This window comes from Ambystoma mexicanum, chromosome 5q (genome assembly GCF_040938575.1).
Source record: "Ambystoma mexicanum isolate Mex_15411 chromosome 5q, UKY_AmexF1_1, whole genome shotgun sequence".
Lineage (NCBI taxonomy): Eukaryota > Metazoa > Chordata > Amphibia > Caudata > Ambystomatidae > Ambystoma > Ambystoma mexicanum.
Window position 1 is genome coordinate 1,237,901,719 of NC_090933.1, and position 18,572 is coordinate 1,237,920,290.

Below are 18,572 nucleotides of genomic sequence, written 5' to 3' on the forward strand. Positions count from 1 at the left end.
ACAGCTACAGACCCACCAAATAATGACATTGAAACTGCATCCCCTGTACTCTCTGCCTGCATCCCTCTGACCCCTCTCTCCATGTCTGTGCCACCGTACTCTTAAAAGCTGATCCCTCTAATTCAGGGGTCTGCAACCTTTGGCCCTCCAGATGATCAGGACTTCAAATCCCATCAGCTCTGTTCATCATAGTCAATGGTGAGGGAGCCTGGGAGTCGTAGTCCATAACATCTGGAGAGACACAGGTTCCAGGTCCTCCATGTTACTGCACCCTCTGACTGTATCCCCTTGATGTTCAGCACTGCATTGGTACACAGCTAGGGTCATGCTACGTAAAACCCAGCACGTACAGTGCACCAAAGCCGGGAGGAGACTGAGCGTGCTCAGGTGCACTGAAATAAAAGCTCCTCTCCAGATTCTGGGCATTACACTTTGCTCTCTCTGACCCCACTCCTCGGCGGCCTCACCTTGTCTCAGGCAAAGGACTGCAGCCACCACGGGCAAGACCAAGCGCCACATCCTGGCAGGCTCCTCGCTCGCTGTGACCCGACAGGCAGGGAGGAGCGCCCAGAAGCTTTATACCTGCCGGGTGCCCACTTCCACATGATTGCAGGTAAGTCAACAATTATGAGAAGAAAGAGAAAGGCCTGACGGAACCGGATAGGTGGGTAACCTGAGTCAGTGCGTGCCGGTGCTCAGTCCCTGGTCGCAGCCCAGTCACTTTGGCGATTACGGGTGCATCAAATCGGAAGATTACAGTGCGAGTCTCGGTGCCAAGGCATGACAGCGTGGGTATTAATGTTCTTCAGCGCCGATTGCAAGGCCTATAATTTGGCAGATAAACCGGCTCCGGCGCAAGCGCAGTCCGCGCTGGTGGAGCGTGCGATGAGAGAAACCAGAGTTCACATGAGGGAACTCAGGGCACTCTTTTCTATGCGTCTTATTTATGTAAGTGTTCATTACAGATGACGAGGAGGATAGATGTTGCTGATAGCGCTTAGATGCCCTATTGGTCGAAGGTGCTTTAGAAACACGCACACATGTAGGTAGGTAGGTAGATAGATAGATAGATAGATAGATAGATAGATAGATAGATAGATAGAGATACACAGACAGAAGATAGATAGATAGATAGATAGATAGATAGATAGATAGATAGATAGATAGATAGATAGATAGATAGATAGATAGATAGATAGATAGATAGATACAGATAGAGAGATAGATTGATAAATAGATGGATAGACAGACAGAGATAGATAGAGAGATATATAGACAGACAGAGACAGATAGATAGATAGATAGATAGATAGATAGATAGATAGACAGACGGATAGACGGATAGATAGATGGATAGATGGACACAGATAGATAGACAGAGACAGATAGAGAGATAGACAGACAGACAGATAGAGATAGATAGATAGATATAATAGACGGATAGATAGCGATAGATATAATAGATGGATAGATAGAGATAGATAGATAGATAGATAGATAGATAGATAGATAGATAGATAGATAGATAGATAGATAGATATAATAGATGGATAGACAGATATAATAGATGGATAGATAGGGATAGATGGATATAATAGATATAATAGATGGATAGATGGCTAGAGAGATAGATAGATATAATAGATAGGATAGATGGATAGATGGATAGAGAGATAGATATAATAGATGGATAGATGGATAGAGAGACAGAGATAGATAGACAGACAGAGACAGATAGATAGACAGAGATAGATAGATAGATAGATAGATAGATAGATGCACTCGGGTATGAGCAACATTCTCTTGGCAACGTCCGTGCACAATTTCTTGAGTGAATAGATGCATTCATAGGATAATTTTACAGAGACTCTTACTTTCCATGGTATTTGCATTAGAGAAAAGAATATTCATAGTGCAAAAAAAATATGTTAAAGCAAAAAGCATTGCAGCTGGTAAGATAGCTCGCTGGGTTGAGTGTCCACTGCTGCGATTGGCGTATGATCTAAAGGTCACAGGTAAGAATCCCGGCAAGGGCAGCTAAGACTTTCATCCTTTCGAGGTCGATAAATGAGTAACAATTTCGGTTGGGTGATGTTGTATGAATATATGTTCTCTGTAAAGCTCTTTGGCGAAAGCGCTACTGAAATAACACACGCAAAAAGAATTGCAGTTTCTGTAACATGGCCGCTCTGTAACATGGCCGCTGTGCAATATGGCCGCTGGTGGACTTCATTGCGGCACCTGAAGCTATGTATGGCAATGGGCTGATTTTTAGTTTGGGCGACACCCGTAAGCTGAAAAGATTCCATTCGAGTGCAGATAAGGAGGAATGGCATATGAGGAGGGACACAAAGCTTGTAGGTGTTGTTTGGTTATTTGCCGCTCCCATTAACTACCCATGGCCATGCTAATCCCTTTGGCCATCCCTGCCGCTCACACCCAAAATACCTCTTCATGGAAACCTTTTGAGTCTGCTTTAATTAAGCCTTACAGTGAAAGTTTGCACTCGTAGTGCCTGCCAGTGTTTTTTCAAAGCAGTGTTCTGAGAGGTAATTAGTTAATTGGATTTGTGTACGTACTACTGGTGTAATTAAAATGGCTCCTTCAGCCACGTGATTTATAAGCACTAAGCATGTTGTTCACTGAAGTCCTATTAAAAACAAGCATTGGCAAAGCCAACCGTTTGGGCTTGTGTATAAGTAATAGTCATTTGCCAGGCATTGCCATTAAATGCCCAAGTACTCATAAAATTGTGCACCTGCTACCATCAACGGCCAGTTACTACCACTATGGCTGTGCCTGGCAAGTGCCCTTGCCATGCCTACACAAAAGCCCAAACTGTTGGCACTGCCAATGCTTGTTTAGGAGTGGAAGTAGAAAAAGGGGCCGATTGCGGGACCTGTAAAGGACAGCTGCAGTACTTGCCACCAGGCTGCTTGTAGCAGGCGCAGGAGGGTGGGTCGGAGGGTGCAGTGGTGCAATGCCAGCGAGAAGTGTACTCTTCAGAGACTCACTGCTTCAAGCAGGCCCACGTCCAGGGTTGGCTTTAGAAATGAAATTCATAAAATCATAGAACACAATCCCAATTACAGCCACAAATCGTGCAATACCAGCCCCCTCAAACGACCACAAAATAAATATTGTATAAAACAAATTCCCTAATGACTCTAACAATATGCCTTGCTGTAAATGTATAGCAGTTCACACAACCATACCCCAGAATTGATTGGATGTTTCCCTTTAGGGAAGAGTTTCTTACATCTACCAGTCTTAACTTGAAAGTCAAGTTAATTAATATTTCCAGATTATTATTTTTTATTTTCACCAATAAAGTTTGCAATACAATCAGAAATAAACAAGCCTCATAACATTACAAACCTGGTCACAAGATTGAGTCCAAAAGAGAAGAAAGAGAAGAAAAAATCATTTCATGATGCATAGCATAACACAACATAAATAAGAAGAAAAAGTAGAAGGAGGAAAATTGAAAAGAGACTAGAAAAAGAGAAGAGAAAGAAACAGAAGAATATCTACCTGTATCATTTGGTCGTACAATTTATAATATTTCCACTCTAATGCACACATCTTGTATTTTAAAACTCGTTCAAACTGAAGACCAATTCCCTCAGTCGCGCTTTGAAACCCTTGTGTATAGGCGCGTTACAAATGCCATATCATATCAGTCTGCGACGACCCGCTGATTTATTGCACTTAATTCAATACACGTGGTGTGCAAAGGGCTCCTTTTTGAGAGAAGACAATGGAAAGTGCAGCGTGTTATAACAGGCTGACCAAAAATTCAAAATGCAAAGTGCAAGGACTGAAATATACACAATATATCAGCTCCTTTGCCTATAAACTAGAAAGCTAAAATCTGCATTCATTCATTACTCCGAAACAGGTGGGTTACCCCAAAAACGTTACCGAAACACACTCAGGCAACTTGGAATATTCCCTGGTGCACTCAAGGTGAATGGGACGTTACCAGTTGTAGTTATAGTCCCTTTTTATTAATCAGACCCATCCCATCATTCTTCTGAGGTTGCAAATGATGTCCTCTTAAATGAAATAGCGCGTGAAATGAGGCATGAAGCGCTATGAAGAAATCTAATACGAATGATGCAGCTGCTGAGGTTCCTACAAAGATGGCACTGGGTGCAAATGGCCTGTGACCTCTGGTGCTTCTCCCCCGGAACGATGCACCTGGCCCTCCATCCGTCACAATTAGAAGTAGGTCAAGTTCTCTCTCCCATCTGCGCATTATACCTCGACACAAATAGCCTCCGAGTATGGCACCAAACCACCATGCGAAGATTAACAGGCAAGCAATGGAAGGAGATATTAGATGTTTGCTATCCAACCACCTGGAGGGAGGCAACTCCTCCTCACTTGGAAATCAATCTCTGGAACTTCTTATAGCACCGAGAGATCCACCAACGCTACCTACACAATGGAACAGACGACGTTGGAATGCTCCGGACTGATTATGACCCGATTGATTAAGACCGAAATTCACTCTCTTTCAAGAAACTGTGCAGGCCATGTCCTCGCTTGAGTCAATGCTGCTGGACCAGTCCCAATTCGTCCACCACAAAAATGGCAGCTCCACTCTCGGCTCCAGTGCTTTCGGACCTCCTATAGCACTCAAACCTGCGCTTTATACTTTTTAACAAATGCACACAATCACTGTGGACACTCACAAACAAACACACAGGGCCTGATTCACAATGCGTTTTACAATGGGACTTCCCCATTGAGAAATTATTTATGAACCCGCTGCACTGTGTCTCTGCCCCAGTACTATAAAAATACCAACCTCTTCCCCTGCATCACTTCAAGTGTGGGAGCAAAGCCCAAACTCCCTGCTTACTTTGCCTAGAAAGGAGATTGGATCTGCTTGCCTAAAGTTGGAAAATCTTACCCTTGTATCCTGCACGGTTCCTTTTTTGGGAATTGGCACTATTTGAAGGGAATGACGTTTCTCCTAGAATCTCAAAATAGCAAAGTTTTCTTCTAGACTGGCGCCTGTCTCTGAACCCCCACATTTCCAACCCCAGCTCCCAGAAATACCATTTTACAACACTGAGATCTTTCTTCCGTGGCTCTGTCTTCAGAGAGCCATTGGCATTTTGCTCTCATACTGGGTATTTTATTATTATTGTTATTATTATTATTATTGTATTTATTGAGCGCAGACCTAGCTCCGAGAAGCAACTGAGTTCTTTACAGCGGTTGGCAACTATACAGATATATAATGGAGCTTTTACAGAGATATACAACAGTGCAGATGCATAACATGCGCTTTACCGAGGTGTTCAACAGTACAGATACATAACGGAGCCCTTTACAGAGCTATACAACAGTACCGATACATAACGGAGCCCTTTACAGAGCTATACAACAGTACTGATACATAATGGGGCGCTTTACAGAGCTATACAACAGTACAGATACATAACGGGGCGCTTTACAGAGCTATACAAAAGTACCGATACATAAGGGGCGCTTTACAGAGCTATACAACAGTACTGATACATAATGGGGCGCTTTACAGAGCTATACAACAGTACCGATACATAACGGGGCGCTTTACAGAGCTATACAACAGTACCGATACATAATGGGGCGCTTTACAGAGCTATACAACAGTACTGATACATAATGGGGCGCTTTACAGAGCTATACAACAGTACAGATGCATAACGGGGCGCTTTACAGAGCTATACAACAGTATAGATGCATATCGGAGTGCTTCACAGAGCTATACAACAGTACAGATATGATAGGTTTTTTATAATGCGCTTAATACCCAAAGGTTTCTAAGCGCGGACACGGGGATCGAACTTGTGGTGTTCCGTGTCGTCTTGCTTCCAAGGCGAGCATGTTGCTCCTGAGCTATCCTCCTGAGACAGATGCATAACAGACTGCTTTACAGAGCTATACAACAGTACAGAGCTGCTGAGAGGAAACAACAGAACAGATATACAGCAGGGATAACAGACTGCTTTACAGAGCTATACAACAGTACAGAGCTGCTGAGAGGAAACAACAGAACAGATATACAGCAGGGATAACAGACTGCTTTACAGAGCTATACAACAGTACAGAGCTGCTGAGAGGAAACAACAGAACAGATATACAGCAGGGATAGGATACAGAGGGGCAGAGGAGAAGTCTTAGCTACTTACCTGTAACTGTATTTCTCCTGCATTGGTATCTTTCATAGATTCAGATGCTTGAATATTCCCCGTCGTCAGACTGGGAATCCTCAGTGATAAAAATAATTATAATTTTTCTTTTAATATACACACATTGCTACATAGCAATGCATGTACATATCCCATTATGGCATAGTCCCTCCACCTTACTTTGGTGCTTTATGACCCCAACCAATGAGGTGGCAGGGCTTAAGCTCCGCCGCAGGCCGCCATATTCAGATTTTGAACCGTAGAGATTACAGGATGATGACAGCTGAGCCTAGGAGCAGCCTCTCAGGGGAGGCGGGTGGGCGCATGTGAATCTATGAAAGATACCAATGCTGGAGAAATACAGTTACAGGTAAGTAACTAAGACTTCTCCAGCATTGGATCTTTCATAGATTCAGATGCTTGAATAGAATACCAAGCAGTTAAACAAAACATGCCACCATCATATCCATATATGCAAATACAGAAAACACATATTTCTGATCAAACCTTTACCATGCAGCAACACAACGGTTACATACTCTGGGAAAGGTGGGAAAAGGAGGCTGGCCCTACCTTATGCAAAGAGATGGCGGAGCACTGCCTGTCCAACTGCAGTTTCTGTATTGGTATCTTCAGCCAGGCAGTAGTGTTTAGCGAACGTGTGCAGAGTGCTCCACGTGGCGGCTCTGCATATGTCCTTCAGGGCCACCCCTGCGTGGAATGCTGTTAACGCCGCTCTCCCTCTGGTGGAGTGCGCTGATGGTGGTTTGGAAAGGGCGTCGCCTTTCGTCTGATGGCAGTGGGTGATGCAAGAGGAGACCCAGCATGCCAGACCTTTTTTGGAAATATTCTGGCCCTTTGTATGGCCAGAGGATGCGATGAAAAGCCTATTTGAAGAACAGAACTCTCGAGTCCTTTACAAATAAAACTTTAAAACTCTTGCTATGTCCAGAGAATGCAATGCTCGTTCTGCTTCCGAAGAATGATTCTGGAAGAAAGTTGGTAAGACAATGCGTTCTGTGAGCGTCATTTCCGATAGTACCTTCGTAAGGAACTTAGGGTGGGGTCTTAAAATGACATGGTCCTTATGGAACAAGGTGAAGGGAGGTTCAGAAGATAAGGCCTGTAACTCACTGATCCTCCTGGCCGAAGTAATGGCTATTAACAAAGCAGTTTTCCATGACAAGAATTTTATGTCGCACCTGTGGATGGGCTCGTAAGGAGACTCCATGAGGGCTGTTAGCACCGTGTTCAAGCTCCAGGCTGGAACCGGCGTGGGCTTAGGCGGGTATGTATGTAGAAGTCCTTTAAGGAAGACCTTAACGGGCGGAAGGGAGAGTAAGGACTGCGTCTCCGGGGCCGTCGTGTATGCCGTAATGGCTGATAGGTGGACCTTGATCGAAGACAGTGAAAGACCTGCTTTGGCCAAGTGCAATAAGTAAGGAAGTACTTGCACAACCGAAGCGATGAGGGGATCAATAGCATATGCCTCACACCACTTGGAAAAACAAGTCCATTTCCTAGTGTAGGTGAGGCGTGTAGAAGGGGCCCTCGAGGCTCTGATTATATCCCAGCATTCCGCAGGCAGATTGAGATTCATCAGTTTGCACTGCTCAGGAACCAAGCCTTGAGAGACAGGCTCACTGGATCGTGATGGAGGACCTTGCGGTTCTGTTGCGTCAATAGATACTGATGAACCTTGAGGCGAATCAGGGGCCATTGGGACAGGTGCAGTAGGGTCGAGTACCAGACCTGCCGTGCCCAGTCCGGTGCAATTAGGATCATAGAACACTTCTGCTATTTCAGCCTGCGTAATATCCTGGAAATGAGGGTAAAGGGGGAAAGGCATATAGGGAAAGGCCCATACAATCCACTGAGAAAGCGTGTCCTACCGGCTGACTCTCTGGGTACCTGGAGGCGAACATTTTGAATTTCTTGTTGGCAAAAAGATTGAGATATGGACGGCCCCATAAGGCGAAAATCCATTGGGCTTCCTTCTCGTCCAGCTCCCACTTGTGAGAAGACGTGTAGTCCCTGCTCAGCTTTTCCGCTAGGACATTGTCCACTCCCGGAAGATCTTCCGCCTTGATTTGAACTCTGTGATGTAGGGCCCATGCCCATAGTAGTTGAGCTTCTTGAGACAAGATCTCTGACCTCGTGCCTCCTTGCTTGTTTGTGTAGTGCATGGAGGTCGAGTTGTCTGTCTGTACAATGAGTACCTGCCCCGCTACTACCGGAAGGAAAGCTCTCAACGCCCACCGAATGGCCCTGAGTTCCAACACGTTGATGTGGAGTTGTGACTCCTGGGGTGACCAGGAGCCCTTAGTTTGTGGGTCCGTAAGATGAGCGCCCCAGCCCGAAAGAGACGCGTCTGTCCTCAAGCAAAGGGTCGACGTTGGTGCCTGAAACGGCATTCCCTGTAAGAGGTTCTGTAGAGAATTCCACCATCGAAAGCCTTGTGCAGAGTCATAGGAATCTGGACGATGTCCTCCCACGAACCGAGAGCTTGTTTCCATTGGTGGTCCAGTGCCTCCTGAACAGGCCTCATGCAACGCCTGCAATTTGGTATGAGGAATATACATGAGAACATCATGCCCAGGAGGGACTTGTAAGAGCGCACCGATGTTGTGTCTCTCCCTAAGAAACAAGAGGTCAAGTAAAGAATTGCTGATGCTCTTTCTGCCGACGGTCTCACTCTGGGAATGTTGGTGTCGAGATCGGCTCCCAGGAAAGAAACTGTCTTGCTGGGAACTGAACAGGACTTCGCTTCGTTTATGGCGAAACCTAACCCTCTTAGGAGATTTGTTGTCTTTGAAACTGCCAAGCGCGCGCTTGAGGCGGAGCTCGCTCTTATCAACCAGTCGCACAGATATGGAAAGACTTCTGTTCCTGTCCTCCTGAGTTTTGCAGCCACTGGTGCTAGGCATTTTGTAAACACCCTCGGTGCTGATCTCAGACCTAACAGGAGCACTCGAAACTGAAAATGATCGCCCACAGTGAACCTGAGGAATTTTCTGTGTGCTGGATGGATCAGTAGATGGAAGTATGCGTCCTCCAAGTCTAGAGTGGCCAAGAAATAGTGCAGGTTTAGCCAAGGAAGCACTCCTTGCAGAGTTATCATCTTGAATGTGATGCCCTTTATATATTTGTTTAGCGCTCTCATGTCCAAGATGGGTTGTCATTGACCATTCTTCTTTTTGACGAGGAAGAAACAGAAGTAGAAACCCTTCCCCCTTAGAGAGTAAGGTACTGGCTCTATCACTGCTTTGTGCAGCAGTTTCTGGATTTCGGACATGACTTGCTTTAACATATGTACCTTGCGCGGAGCCGGGGGTAATGAAGGGGGCTGGTCTAGAAATTCCAAGGTGTGTCCCTCGCGCCCCACCTGTAACACCCATTTGTCTGATGTTATTGACAGCCAGCGTTGGTAGAACTGGCTCTCCCTTCCCCCCACAGCGGTGTGACGTTGATGGGAAGGAGCTAGACTGTCAGTTTTGCTTGCTCTGGGACTTCCCTTGAGCGGCGCCACGCCTTCCTCTCTGGGCGTACTTATTGAAAGATTGGTATTTGAAGTCCTGGTATGAACTACCTTCGACTTCTGGCCCTAGGAAGTGCGGTTAAAACTTCTGTACTTCGAGGATGAACCTCGAAATGGACGAAAAGACCGGCGATCCTTGTCTTTGTCTTTCAAGGAGCTGATGGCACATGCCGTGTCTGTGTCCATTTTGATTCCTTTGAGGTGGTCATCGATCTTTTTCCCGAAGAGCTCTTGACCATCGAAGGGCATATCCAAAATCTATGCTTGGACCTCAGGTCTGAAATTGATAGCCTTCATCCAGGCCTGTCTTCTCAGCACTGTGCCGTGGGCCATCTGCCGGAAACCTGACACCGCCACATCGACTGCAGCGTCAATCATGTGATCCGAAGCTTCTGCCTTCGCTGAACGTCAAAACGTGAATCCTTTGCCCACCCATATTACACTTAACAGTATCAGGTGACCAGTCAGGAACATCAACATCTTTCTGCATGTTCCGTTTGTCTGTTTCCTATTTCGTTTCTTTATCCCATAATTCAATTACTCGACATATGGCGGTTGGACCCCTAGCTCCTTCCCATGTTTGTTTCCTCCTCGTTTTGATTCTATAACATTTATCAATGATGATCGTGTCTTCCTCAGCATCTAGGCCAGGGGTGTGCAACCTTTGGCTCTCCAGATGTTTTGGACTACCACTCCCATCAGCCTTAGCTAGTACAGTCAGTGGTACAGGATCATGGCAGTTGCAGTCCAAAACATCTGGAGAGCTGAAGGTTGCAGACCCCTCATCTAGACCAAGCACGTTGTTAGGCAGAATCATATGCAGTACCCTTATGGAACACCACACACAATTAAGACTACAAGTGTAAGTACAAATTCACCTTTGGTACAAGCATGTACTGCACAGTAAAGTGGTAGTGATGGCTTAGCAGCCAGACTTATTTTAAGAGTAAAGTGAGCAGTATCAGAAGTTACACAAAGGACAGTAATTACTATGGTTCAAACAAACACTGATCCTGAAGCGACTGTTGGGTCCTGCGCTGCCCAGGGAAGAAGCCAGCAGCAGAGCAAAGCGACAAATAAAAGGTGCGCTCCTTAAAAGCACAAAGGGACTCTCTCACGCTGGCTATCCGGTTTCCTGTGGCACAGCAAATTTGAGCAGGCTGAAGAGGGAGGTCCAGGGGCTTTGTGAGCTTGTTGGTCCCACCAGGCTCAAGGGGAGAAGACTCCTTGTGGATCTCTTCTGTTGTCAAAATTTCAGGCGATTCGGACCTGCAGCAGGGCTTCACCGGGATGTCCAGTAGTTGCAGCAGTCGTCTTCCTTCAGCTTGTTGGTTCTCTCATTCCAGTGCCTGCCAAGTCCCAGAGACCTGCTTTTAAGCAGTTTTCCCCCATTCACACAGCCTGGCTGTCATTCACACAGCAGGGTGGCTGTCCTGCAGGACCGTCACCTAGCCAATCAAACTAGAGTGTGACTTGGGCCAATCTAGCCCAATAATAAATAATAATAAATAATAAATCAATCAAACTAGAGTGTGACTTGGGTCTCCAAGGAAACCCTGTGCAGGGGGTCTCAAACCCCTCCCTCACATCCTGTCCACCCAGACACACAGGCACCTAAGGAGGGCTTCTGTGCAGAAGCCCGCCAAAGGACGGCGAACAAAGGAACCAAACCTGGTTGGGCGCACAGAGTAAAACACGAGAAAGACCTTCACAAAAAGAAATGTTGAATAAACCCAGCCGGAACCAAATAAAATTAAAAGGAGTCCAGCGGATTAAAGTTCGTTGCTACCACCTTAGCCTCTAACAGTACCGAGGCTATTTTCATAGCTCGCGGTAATATAAAAATGGTAGATACCACTGCCACCAGCCAAATCTTAGAGAAAGGGGGATAAAATAATGTTCCATGAGAATGAGAAACAGACAAAAGGGATAACTATTAAACCTTCCAGTACTCTATGGAATATAGTTTGTACTGGGTCTATAAATTTAAAAAGACTAGTAAAGTCAATGGCATCTTTATATATTCTGGGAGACAGTAGTCAGTTCCAGAAAATGGAGTTTAATAGTGGGAAGTCTAAAAAGACGACCATGTGTCACTGCACTAAAGGTGCTGTGTGACACACATTAAAAAGATGATGCCTATGCAGTAAGTGAGACTCCATAGTCCATGCAGAAAAAATGTACAACACACAGCAAAAACACATGTAAGACTGGGAAAAAAAGGCTCACACTCTTACTAGGTGAAAAAAATAAATCCTAGAAATCCAGCAAAGCTGCTGAGGGACTCAGTAGGTAAGGGAAATTAGCCATTCTGGAGAATTCTCCCTAACACACGTCCATAGCCCAGTTAGATACGTTCCTCCCCTTCTACCCATTGTTTAACTCAGCAGCCTGATCTGGTTTCATCAAACAGCACTTTCCAGTTGTTTATCCCTCATTGCCAAGCACCTGCTCAATTTCAGAATCTTGCAACATCTATTTCAACACTGACTAGCCTGATTTCGTCTGCAGGTGCTGTCTTTTTGTTTACAATCTTTAACTTCAGCTATCCGACTCTCTCATTCACTTGATCAAATGTGTCTCCCAGTCTATATATCAACTTCTCAGTCTGGCCCTGGACAGCTAGAAAAGGGTCACTAAGCCGGGTTGGGAGCTTGTTACAGCAGGTGAATGCTCCCTGCATTTATGCATACTCCTGCATCCACCTGGGGAAAATATGTCTGCTTCACATTCCTGTGGTTTTTGTGTTTTTATAATCCTTCACATCGGCCTCGTTTCAATTGCCCAGTGTCCTCTCCAGACACCCTGTCACAGATTCCTAGGTTTCGCCTTTGACAGACCATCGCCCTTCCATATGCACTGTTGCTGTTTCAAAAAAGGTAACACTAGGGACTTCCTTGCAGATCACTTGAACTCCTAGGGCACATTCATGGAGTGGGGTGCAGAAATGGTGCAAGGTCTGCACGGCAAGAAGGCCCCTGAGCAAGCCATGGCGCAGAAAAAAATAATGTGTGCACCACGCGTATACATGGATTTCAAGATGCATTACTAGCCACCGCACAAGTAACAATAAGCTGCGTGAGGAACGCCCACAACACGCCCCCACACACACCAAAAAGCAAGCTAATGGACTAACGTGCCACAAGCCTCCACGCCACTCCTGGCCCAGCATCCAGGACCCCAGCAAAATCTGTGCCTCACCTCGCAAGCCCAGGCCGTACCCCAGAGAAATCAGGCGCCTCACATGCCCAAGCTGGACACCAGCGAAATCGCACGCCACACCTCACACGCCAGGCCGCACCCCAGCAAAATCGCGCACCTCATTGTGCAATCCCAGGTCGCACCCAGGAGAAAACGCGTACCATCCCTCGCAAGGCCAGGCTGCACCCCAGCAAAATCTCATGCCCTCCCTCGCAAGGCCAGGCTGCACCCCTGTGAAATTGTGTGCCCTCCCTCACAAGCCCAGGCTGCACCCCTGCGAAATCACGTGCCCTCCCTCGCAATGGCAGACTGCACCCCAGCAAAAAGGCGGGCCCCCCCTCGTACATAAGTGTAGGCTTCACCCCTTACCAACACGTAGGTCCTCCCTACACCCTCAGCACCCATCCTGTCCACATACCCCATTACTGCACATCAACCACTGTAGCCCCCCAGCCCCCTTCACCTGTGACAATCCTGACAGACAGCCCCGTCCAGACTGGACACCACCCCCAGCCACCCTCACCAGTGACACTCCCACAGGCAGCCCCCTCGAGACTGGACTCCACCTTCAGCCCCCCTCACCTGTTACACCACCCATAGGCAGCCCACTCCAGACAGAACACCTCCCCCAGGCAGCCCCCTCCAGACTAGATACAACCCCCAAACCCCCTACCTGTGACATCCCGACAGGCAGCCCCCTCCAGACTGGACATCCCCCCACAAGCAGCCCCCTCCAGAATGGACACCACTCCCAGCACCCTCACCTGTGACAAACCCCACAGGCAGCCCTCTCCAGACTGGACACCATCCACAGGCAGCCCCTCCAGACTGGAACCCACCCCAAGCCCCCCTCACCTGTGACAGCCCCCACAGTCAGCCTCCTCCAGACTGGACACAACCCCCAGCCACCCTCACCTGTGACATCCACACAGGCAGCCCCCTCCAGACTGGACTCCACCTCCAGCCCCCCTCACCTGTGACACCACACACAGGCAGCCCCCTCCAGACTCGACACCACCCACAGGCAGCCCCCTTCCAGTCTCGACACCACCCACAGGCAGCCCCTTCCAGACTGGACTCGACCCCCCTTACCTGTGACAGCCCCCACAGGCAGCCCCCTCCATAATATATACCACCCCCAGGCCCTCTCACCTGTGACACCCCCCACAGGCAGCCTCCTCCAGACTGGACAACACCCTCAGGCCCCCTCACCTGTGACACCCCCCCACAGGCAGCCCCCTCCAGACTGGACATCACCTCCAAACCCCCTCATCTGTCACACCCCCCACAGGCAGCCCCCTCCAGACTGGGTACCCCCCACAGGCAGCCCCCTCCAGACTGGACTCCAACCCCAGCCCACCTTCAGACTGCTGGACACCCCCCACAGGAAGCTCCCTCTAGACTGGACACCACCCTCAGACTCCCTCACCTGTGACAGCTCCCACAGGCAGTCCCCTCACCTGTCACACCCCCCCCCGCAGGCAGCCCCCTCCAGACTGGACACCCCTCACAGGCAGCCCCTTCCAGACTGGACACCACCCCCAATCCCCCTCCAGACTGGACACCACCCACAGGCAGCCCCCTCCAGATTGACCCCCAGTCCCCCTCACCTGTGACACCCCCCACACAGCACCCTCCAGACTGGACACCAGCCCTAGCCCCCCTCACCTCTGACACCCCCCACAGGCAGCCCCTTCCAGACTGGAAACCACCCCCAGCACCCCTCACCTGTGACACCCCCCACAGGCAGCCTCCTCTAGACTGGATACCACCCCAAGCCTCCTCACCTGTGACACCCCCACAGGCTGCCCCCTACAGACTGGACACCATACCCAAGCCCCCCTCCAGATTCAACACCACCCAAAGGCAGCCCCCTCCAGACTGGACACCCCCACAGACAGCCCCCCTCACCTGTGACACCCCCCACAGGCAGCCCCCTCCAGACTGGACACCACCCTCAGGTAGCCCCCTCCAGACTGGACACCACCCCCATCCCTCCACACATTTGACCCTCCCCCCCACCCCCAGGCAGCCCCCTGGCAGTCTCAGACAATACCAGTGCAATGCATGTCTGCAGCTCACCTGAACTTCCGTGGTCTGACAGCACCATGAAGTGCAACACCTACATGTACTCCGCAAATACGACCAACTGCAATCACTGCAGGTCCATCCATGAGTGGAGCATCTGCTCACACACACTTCCAGGCCTTAATCATCCCCACCATACACATGTGACAAGTGAATGCAAAAACATGTGCATGTTGCCCATGAAACATTGCAAAGGCATCAAAGCACAGTGACAGAATGTGTGGCCACAACAGAAGCAAATCTAAAGAAAGGTGTAGCAAGATCCACATAAAATGGCCATGCATGTCACAGCCTGAGCATGAGTGACCTGGGTGGCAAAATACCTGTCAGGGAACAACCACATGACAGGGCCATGCATGGGTGATGGTAGGGCAGTCAGAGAGAGCATGACTCACATAGACTGGAGAATTGTGCTGCCACTCTGGAAGAGCAAACATTGCCAACTACTGCATTCCAGTAGTAGAGGTTGAGCAACACATGAAAGAGGGCATTGTGTGACTGCACATGGTAGTGAAACTGTCTGCATGACTTGTGTTTTACACAGCAATGACAAACTAATGTGCTATTAACGTGACCCGGGAACACTCCCACAGTGAGCCCACCTCCCTCCACCCCAACCACAGTGATGCCAAACACACAGTGATGCTGCACAGATAAATGCTAATGAAAACATACAGTGCAAACCCAGTCGTCTGATGGACCCACCCCCACATGTCAGGCACATGTGCATCCTGCCATCCACAACCATCCCAGCAACAACAACACACAAGCATGCATGCCACAAGACACATTACTTGCAATGGAAGATACACTGGCTGAAAATAGAACTATCAAAGAGGCCAACACACACATTAACTGCATGATGCATGGAAATAACCAACAGACGATGTTTTAGAAATAAATATGTATACAAATAAACTGGGAATGAACCGCAAAATAGTCCATGGGAAATATGTAATAAAATGAATATCCTATGCCTAAACAATTACATACAATAAAAACGGGGAAGGAATGTCTTCAAAGTCTGGGGGGGAAAAAGGAAAACCTACACCTAAAGAACTATGCACACAGGCAGCGGGCTAGTCCAACTCCTCCTCTCCAATCTCACTTAGCCTTTCCACCAGGGCTGAGTCCAGCACCACGACCTCACTCCTCATGTGGGCCTCCGTTCTTGCCTGGAGGGCTTGCAGGGTCTCCAGCATTTGTGTCTCTATTACCTCGGCCTCCCTGCAAGTGGCCTCCAGAAAGGCAGCCCGCCTCCTCGCCCAACTCAGCGCAATATCAGGCTGGCCAACACAACACTTGCTTCCCGAGCCCGCTGTCTCTCTGGCCCGATCTGCTGTCCATATCCTCTGAACACCGAAGACATCCTGTCCCTCAGGTCGACGTGTGCCTCCCGCCTCACACCATGCACCTGCCTCCATTGGATGGTCTGCCCTGAAAAAGATAGCCTCCTCCTTGTTGCCACCTGCTGCCACAGTACCCGGTGCCTACTATGTGTGTACACCCTCCGAGCTGATGACGCTACCCGGGGGCATACAGCATGTGCACTACTCCTGAATGCCTGCCCTCCCTCCACTGCCGGTGACCCTGTCGGTGACTGGGTAGGCACGGTGTCCACCTCAGCTGATTTGCCTTGGACTCCCAACTCAGGCAGGGTTGTTGGCTCCACCAGACTGGGAAATGTGGGTGGGACTGGTGCACAGGCAGCCCTGGTTGTATCTGGGCCGGAAAGGCACCGTGGAGGATAACTTGTGCGCAGAGGAGGAAGATGAGGAGGGGGTCACAGCAGTGAACATCCCATGGAGAACAACACAGAACAGGCATGGTGCAAGCCAGTCGATGAGGCGGGATACCTCACTGTGAGGATGTGCAAGCAGACTACATATAGCCTGCACATAATCACGAGATTTTGCACAGGCACCTCCATGGTGGACTGCACAGCCTCATTCCCCTGGGACAGGACTGCAGAAGTCACGCCCACCTCAACATCCGCATGGGCTGGGCTGCAATGGCTACCTCCTCCCCCTCCCTCTCCACCAACCTGGATGGTGTCCAGTCTTCCGCCATGGATGGCCCCTGTGTGGCATCACCTGTCCCCACCGCTGCTGAGGAATCCACTCCCACCTTCACCTTCTTGAACTTACCGCCAGCAGCCATGCCCGATGTCACCGGCGCTGTAGCAGCCTCATTGCTCCCCAAAGATGTGCTTTCATGGGGGTGTGGCTGGGCCCTGTGCCTCTGCCTGGTGGAGGCATCCCTGCTGCGATGCTCCACAGCACTGCTTCCGCCCTCTTCATCAGATGCAACTGTGCAAAAGGAGACACAGAACAGAAACATCAGTGTACTGCACCAATTAGTGCGTGGCAACAACAACATTCACATGAACATGACTATTCAAGGGAACGACCGTCAACCTCCGCACCCACACACATGGACATGCAATCCACATCCATGCAGACACCTGCCTGGCCATCACTCAACACATTCACATCAAGCTACTTTCCCTGTCACAAGCAATCAAGTGTGTATGCTCCACACACATGCATCATTTGCACATGCACATGTCAGAATGCCACAGCAACAAGCACATACACATGTCATCCACACACATCAACTGAGAGGACCCAAGCATTGTGATGACCAGTCACATCAGAGTCGCATGAACTGTAATGCCTCTACGTGACTAAGCCAGACATCCAAATGCACATGTTGCATCCAGGCGTGACTGATGCCCAGTCACACATTTGCATGTTTGGCACATACACATGAACATCATGCATGCACATGATGCCATCAAAACTAACCCAACTGTCAAACTTGTCACCCTGGCACGTCTCAGACACAAGTAACATTACATGAGCATGGTCTGAAAGGCAGAACTACAACACACAATGCAAGTGATAGCTCATTCAAAATACATATCGTCTGAATGCACGCATGGAGAGCAATGTCTGGGGCATGCACGCAGATATTTGTCTCTGAAGCATACTTGCTGCAAGCCTAAGGGACTCACTGCCAACATGCAGCGACATGTACATTCACCGTAAAGAAATGAACCACATGGATAAAAACCAGTCGACTCCCGACATTCAAACAAATTTCAGACCTGGGTGTGCAGCGCCAGGTAAAACATCTCCAGGACCCGCAGGTTGATATTTGACATTGGCATGGTGCACATCCGTGGTGGCACGGGCCTGGAAGTAGCGCAGGTCATTGCTGTGGGTCCTGGATTTCAGGTCCTCCCAGCGCTTGTACATGGTCTTGAAGGTGCAGGATGCCACCCCCTCCGCGTTGATGGCATCCATTATCCAGTCCCAGATCTGCTGAAGTCCTTCCATGCTGCGTTGCATCTGTGGGTTGAAGAGTGCATCACAATGCTTCAGGACCTTCTCGACCAGGATGTCATCTTCGCTGGCGGTGAAGTTGACAGCCCTCTGCCTCGCTGTCATGGGGTTGCTGCTCTGGTATGAAGATGGCAGTGCAGACATGGCAACCCCCGAGGCAGATATGGCTGGGCAAGGTGGTCTTGGAGCAGGGCTGTGGAGCGGTGGTGG

The 18,572-nt window shown here is 48.9% G+C and overlaps 1 protein-coding gene across 2 annotated transcripts in view; it reads right to left on the minus strand.

The window, feature by feature from the left end:
• LOC138497972 (ly6/PLAUR domain-containing protein 2-like) overlaps positions 1–17,249 on the minus strand; it is a 248,132-nt gene extending 230,883 nt beyond the window's left edge. The window contains exon 1 of one of the 2 annotated variants that reach the window (XM_069621746.1): positions 17,163–17,249. In XM_069621746.1, coding sequence (XP_069477847.1) covers positions 17,163–17,175 — 13 coding nt within the window. In that variant the 5' untranslated portion in view covers positions 17,176–17,249. Of the gene's footprint in view, positions 1–467; positions 604–17,162 lie in introns of those variants that run through there. The other variant, XM_069621745.1, reaches the window with a different exon arrangement.
• Positions 17,250–18,572: the final 1,323 nt, after the last annotated feature.